This window comes from Vigna unguiculata, chromosome 8, assembly GCF_037176805.1.
Source record: "Vigna unguiculata cultivar grain cowpea cultivar isolate G323 ecotype 2 chromosome 8, ASM3717680v1, whole genome shotgun sequence".
NCBI classification, from domain to species: domain Eukaryota; kingdom Viridiplantae; phylum Streptophyta; class Magnoliopsida; order Fabales; family Fabaceae; genus Vigna; species Vigna unguiculata.
In genome coordinates, this window is record NC_140799.1 from 39,240,821 (window position 1) to 39,247,548 (window position 6,728).

Below are 6,728 nucleotides of genomic sequence, written 5' to 3' on the forward strand. Positions count from 1 at the left end.
ACCTTTTAATTATACAACTATCAATAAAATAAATAAAAATTATTATAAAATTAAAAAAATTATTTATATTTAGTTTTATAATTATAATAATAACAATATATTTATATATAAATAAAAAAATCATTTTTTTGTGTTTATATTTATTTTTTATTTTATTTTTAAATTAAAACAATTATTTTATCAATTTTATACTTTTTTAATTTTTTTAATTTGACATTTTTTAAATTTAACCACTTTTTAGTTATAAAACTATTTGTAAAATAAAAAAAAATTATCTATATAAATTATTTATATTTAATTTCATAGTTATTATTATCATAATAATAATAATAATAATAATAATAATAATAATAATTTTGTTATTAAAATGACAACATGGAAGTTGCTTATTTGTGAATTTATATAAAATAATTATAATCGTGTTAAACATATTGTTTATTCTTATCTCTGAAAATGTTTCTACTCCACTCAAACACGTTCTTTCCTCTAAAGTATGTGTGTGGTTTATAAAATAAACACAAAACAAATAATAGGTTTACATATTAAAAAGTTAAATGCAGGTAGTTGAAACTAAAAATATTATAGTTGAAGATACTCAAACTTTATCTTATTTTATATAATAACTGTTTCTAAAAACACATCTATATATTGCAATATCAATATACTTAAAATTAAATCTTTGTTTAGATAAGTTATTATTATTAACACATCAAGTAGTTAATAAATAAGAGTTTAGATTCATTAATATTTGTATATTTAAAATATCTTTCCCAAACTGTTATGATATAATAAAACATAATTTCTTAGGAGATCATTTATGTTATCTCTAGAATTATCTTTAAGAATATATAAATTTTATCTTTATTTATGATAAGGTTCTCAAAAACTATATATTCACATCTAAGGTGAACCAAAACTCACATTTAACATCTCAGTTCATAAAGTTTGGAGATTTTGCCTCCCTTGCTTCTTAGTCAAAAGACATTTTATTCTGGGTAAGAACAATCTAATAATTTTTACTATTTCAATTGGTTCAATTTGTTTTTCATCCAATGTTTGAAAGCTATAATTCAGTTATCTGTAGTGTTCATCATTTAATTTAGTTGTTGAGTTATTCTAATATTTTTCTCAAACTATTGATGCATATGACTAGTTGCTTGACTTTTTCGTCTTCATTGCTAATAATCCTTTGAATTTTCGTTTGTTGTGTGTAAAGCAAAACTGGGTCCTTTAAAATCTGTAAAATATATTTAAAATTCAATTTTTTTATTTTTTATTTTCTACCATCCAAAATTTACATTCAAGTTTACATATTTAAAATTTAAAAAATGTTTTTTTAAAAGTGACAAGATGGTTGTTTATTTGATCGGAAAACAAAATACAAGATTTTTCAATTTTAATTTTGAAAATACTGAAATTACATATATGATTTTTTTTATTGCATATCCTGAAATTCGGTGCCACTGTACGAATTTTATGGATATATATATATATATATATATATATATATATATATATATATATATATATATATATATATATATATATATATATATATATATATATATATTCCCAATAGTGTAGACTCCTAAGAAGGGTGAAAGGGTAATAGTCCCACTATATTCATTTGTCCATATGACCTGTGACAACATAGGAATGTCCTATGTCATAGGTAATAGGAAGTTGACCAAACATGCATTAACAATATTTTTTTTTAAGAAATTTTTTTAATTTAATTAATTGTTTGAATTTGAATAACTCCATGGACCAAAGTTGGTTATAGAAAAGCTTGCTTGAATTTGTTATTGGAACAATATTTTGATATCAGAATTTTTATTAAGATATTTTAGCAAAGGTTATCCACTGACACAGTCAAATATTGTTAAAATAAACTTTTTTTTCTTCTTGTTATTATGATCTTTTGGTATATTCTATGATATGTACAATGGAGAGTATATGAAGATAAATTATAGGCTTGGTGTATTGTGCAAGATTGTTATTAAGAAATCATAAGAAGACAACAATAGGGTCATGATAAGAAGCAAAGATCGTGAATTAAGTTGCTTAGAATTAACATTAACTTGCTTGAAATTTATGAAATGCAGAATTAATATAAGGCCAACACAGAAAGAGACAGAAGAGCAGAAAAACTCCATTTAATTCAGGTAGACCTTTGAACTTTGAACATTACTTTCAGAGATCACAACAAAGTTCTTCAAATATATATAATTCAAATCCCTTCATTTCAGGAACAACAACAACAATCCCTACACAAGTCTGTTAAGGTTTGTGTTGTGTTTGAAACATGACAGACAACTCTTGCTGTAACGAATCATGCTACACGAGTGCATGTAGTTTCATCTCAGAAATGTATTTCTACAGTGAACCAAATAGTCCTACCAGCAGGCTCAAACTGAGATCACCCTTTGATTCTCAAACAGACCCCACAACAACACCGACGGAAACAGCATATGAAGATTCAGACTTTACTGGGGATGAGTCTGAATTTGAATTTGAAACAAGTCGCAGATTCAATGTTAGTGTGAGTGAGTTGGACTCTGAGAGAAAGCAGAAGGATGAGAATCCTTTTGGTGATTCATTGCAGACTATGGCATTTGCTGATGAGCTTTTCTGTGATGGCAAAGTGTTGCCACTGATGCCGCCTCTCAAACTTCCTCCAAGGCTTCACAAAGTTGAAGTTGGTAGCATTTACAGATCAAAACTCATGTCTTCAAGGTCTTCTTCAAGGTCCTCGGTGTTTAGACTTGGGCTTTCACGGCATAACAATGACTCTGATCCCTTCATGGTGGCTTTGGAGAATGTGAGAGGAGAAAAGAGAAGAAAACATGTTTTCAGGAGGAGTAGATCACTTTCTTCATTCAGGGGTTTCAGGCACAAGTTTAAGAAAAGTGTGAGAGTAGCAAAGTCAAGTCAATCACAGTGTAGTGACAGAGCTGAACTGGTTTGTGAGGAGGTTCAGAAAAAGGAAGCATCAGAAAGAATGAGTGTGCTATCTGAGTCGAAAGGATTGGTGTTTGCTAGAAAGATGAGACTGGTGGCATCAGTTTCAAAACTTGGTATGGGAACAAAGAAAGATGAGAGAAAAAGTGGGTTTTGGAGAAGGAATAAGAAGAGGGAATACATAAAGAAGTTTTTGTTTCGGCTTCGTAACATGGGAAAAGCCAATGCTCAGAGCAAGTTAGAAGATAAAATGGAAGCACAGGACTTGAAAGGTGTGACATCTACAGAATCAAAGCAATGTGATAGAGAGTTAACCAAAACCAGAATGGTATGCCACAAGCCAAAGATTTTTTCCCTGTTTGGGTTATGAGGAGGAACCATACAACGTGTCAGTAGAATATAGAAGTTATAGCCGAAAGGAATGGTGAAAATTAAAGTTTATAATTCGTTCTTTGTGTAATAGCTTTTGACTATACTTTACCATTTTATACTGTCTTGTAAAGCCTATGGTAGCAATGCTATTCAGAAATTGGTCATGTATATCGATTTTTGTTTGTAGTTTTTCGCAAGTGAATTTTCATATATAACAATCTGCATACTCCCTTTATAGCCCTTTTTCTTCTTGCATCAAACAAAAACTCTGAATGGATATTAGGTGCAATGCAACTCCATCTCAATGAAGCTATACACCTCAATCATGAATTACATCCAAAAGAAAAAAACAAGTAGCGTAGAGAGTGAACTTTTTAGGCATGTTGTTATCTGATTTCAACGCTTAGTAACTTGAGGAAAGCAGGTTTTAATTTAGTGATGTATATGTTTTGGAATGAATATTCTACTGCAGTAGTGCATAAATGAATGTTGATATTATAATGACGGAAAATTATAATTAACCATAAACTACTATGTACTTCATAGTTAAATAACTAGCTTTTACATTTATTTTATTAAAAGATAAATGCAGTTATACTTTTTTTTTATTTAAAATATTGTGTTAAAATTATGTCTTAGTATATCAAAAAATTAGAAATATGTGATACTAAATTAACTAAAGAAACAAATACATAGCGAAATATATCCATCAAGTTCATAAATTAAATATTTTGAAAGATAAATAATTAATTAAAGTAAAATGTCTATAACATTTCGATAATAAAAGATACAAGAAAATGTTTCATTAATAATCAATTTTAGTAATCAAAAGTTGTTGGTCACTATAATGACACATTTAGATACTAATTTACAAAATAAAAAAATTATTGGTTACTAAATTATGAACCTTGAACTTGTGACCTTGGCTCTGATACTAATTGTTAGGATCGAACACTTACCACTAGGCCAAAAGCTATAGTTATTAGTCAGGACGCACCACTTTTTACTTTAAGAGTATAACAGGCCAAGCGTCACGATTCGATTATAACTCAGCCCACTTAGCCTCCATCGCGGGACAATTGATGCCACATGCAACAAGGTTGATAATGTGTATGGATGGGTTTGCATGGTGCAGGAGAGATGATAGTCTGCAAGTAGAACCTGTTGTATTAAACATGATAGAAACTTTTTGGACCCTTAACTAAATAAAAATAAGGTGTGGATAAAATCTTGAGTGGTGTGGGTAATAAGAAGACTTGGGTCATTAACTCTTAGAGAAATGAAAATGGGTATAAAAAAAATTTAAAAAAGCAAAGTGTGTGTATTAAAAACAAAATATAGATTATAATAAAAGAAACAAAAATAAAGTCTAAAAAGAAAATATGGATGGTGTAGATATTAAAAATGATTTGGGCCAAAAAAAAAAAAACAACTTTTCACCCATTTTTTTACTATTTATGTTTTGAAATTTTCGGAAATAAGTTTTACTTCAACGTGACAAATGGAATCTCATTGTTGTCTTCTTCTATTTCTATATTATCTTTTCTATCAAATCTCACATCTTCTAGTTTTGCATTAAGGAATGCAAGAAACTTAAAGGGAAAAACACCAACTGAAGTGTTTTATGAAGACAACAAACTCTTAGCCAAAAAAAATCAAAGAATCTACTAAAGGAATAACAAATTATGGAATGATTGTGGCCGCTCTAGTTTGTAGTGTAACATTTGCAGCATCCATCATTACTCTAGGTAACAAGAACAAACCCTAGTTCAATATCTTTATCATGACAAATGGAATCACGTTGTATTCTTCTACTTTATGTTATCTTTCCTATCAAATTTCACATCTTCGAGATTTGTAGATAATGAATTTGTGATAGCACTACATCCTAGTCAAACTGTTGGACCCGTGTTACCAATCATGTCCATGACTGCTATGATCTTGGCTTTTACTACATCGTCTCTCCCAATATTTGAAACCACAATCGAGTGAGTTTCTTATGTGGTGACTTTAATGGGAGCTTTCTCATTACTCTTGTTTATTTTCCTTCAACTTCAACTTTTTTTACACCCTGATTTAATCCAAATAGTATCGTCCCAGACTTTAGTACCATATCTTTTAGGAGCGTAGTTATTTACTTAGTGATTGTCATCTTTACCATTTTATACTTTTTGGTAAACTCGCAAGCGAAATCGAGACGGGATAACAAATCAAAAACAAAAATTTAGAAATAGGGTATGGAGTTGCAACCATAATTTATTCTAAAAATACTATGAAAAAACCAAAGAGATAAGGACATGGTTTACAAGATCAAATTTTAGGTTCGAGAGTCGGTTACGCGTACATATGGAATGTGTTTACACCCCCACAATGTCCATCTGAAGATGGTACCTTCAATTAAATATGCAAAATGATGTGATTTTTTGAAATGTTCATTTTTCTCATGAAGTAAGAATAAAAGACAATTGAAAGAGACAAAATACGATTTTTTAATTTTTGGCCCCGACAAGGATGTATTTCACTCCTACGAATCTCTATTTATAATGGAGAATTAGGTTACGTAAATCTTTAAGAAAAAACATATTTGAAAAAGTGTTTGATAAGGTTTTGTTTTTCTTTTAATTTCTATAGGGATGAAAGGTTTAATATGTCTATTATACAGGTGTTGGAGGAAATATTACAAAAGTTGAATATTTGGAAATAGAAGAGTTTTAGATGTTAATGGTTAAACCTACGTCAATCTTTTATTATGCACTGAAATCAAACGATAACCAACTAGTTTGACTTCTTTTATAAGGAGGTCAAATTCTAACCTCTTTAAAGAAATTTAATGGACATAACCTTTTACACTTGCTAATTTTACATAAAGATATGATATAGTTGAAGAGTTTAAAATGAATAATTTGTCGAAGTATTTACCAATTGATGTGGACAACGATAAAAACAATGTTCTACACTTGGTTGTGTTTATGTCACCTCAATTCCAATTAATATTAGATTCAGGAAGGGCAATAGTTCAAATGGAAAGGGAATATAGATTAACACTTTATTCATTTCCGTATAATTATTCAAACATTTGTTTTTTATTTAACGTTCTTTGAAATATGTATTAAAACATATTTTTGGTTTTAAACAGAAGGTTTAATTACTCGGATGATACCCACTTTGGTAGAAGTGTGTCAATTTGGTACCCGCCGAAAAAAAAGTGTCAATTGCGTCCCCACTTTTGAAAAAATGCATCAATCAGGTCTCTTTCAAAAAAATAATAATAATTAATGCCGTTAACGGTAAGCCACGTGTCACTCTCACGTTTTTTTAATTTTTTTTAATTTTTAAAATATTTTTGTAAAAAATTTTTGTTGTCACATGTCAAGTTTCTATTTTGACACGTGACA

The 6,728-nt window shown here is 29.0% G+C and overlaps 1 protein-coding gene across 1 annotated transcript; it reads left to right on the forward strand.

Annotated features, from left to right (window-relative positions):
• Positions 1 to 2,302: 2,302 nt before the first annotated feature.
• LOC114195159 (uncharacterized) lies at positions 2,303 to 3,488 on the forward strand. Its single transcript, XM_028085550.2, has one exon. The coding sequence runs from the start codon at positions 2,306 to 2,308 to the stop codon at positions 3,329 to 3,331; it is 1,026 nt and encodes a 341-aa protein (XP_027941351.2). The 5' UTR covers positions 2,303 to 2,305; the 3' UTR covers positions 3,332 to 3,488.
• The last annotated feature ends 3,240 nt before the right edge of the window (positions 3,489 to 6,728 follow it).

What these genes read in the sequence shown, in the direction of transcription:
- LOC114195159 (XM_028085550.2), top strand. Translation starts at nt 2,306, where the DNA reads ATGACAGACAACTCTTGCTGTAACGAATCATGCTACACGAGTGCATGT.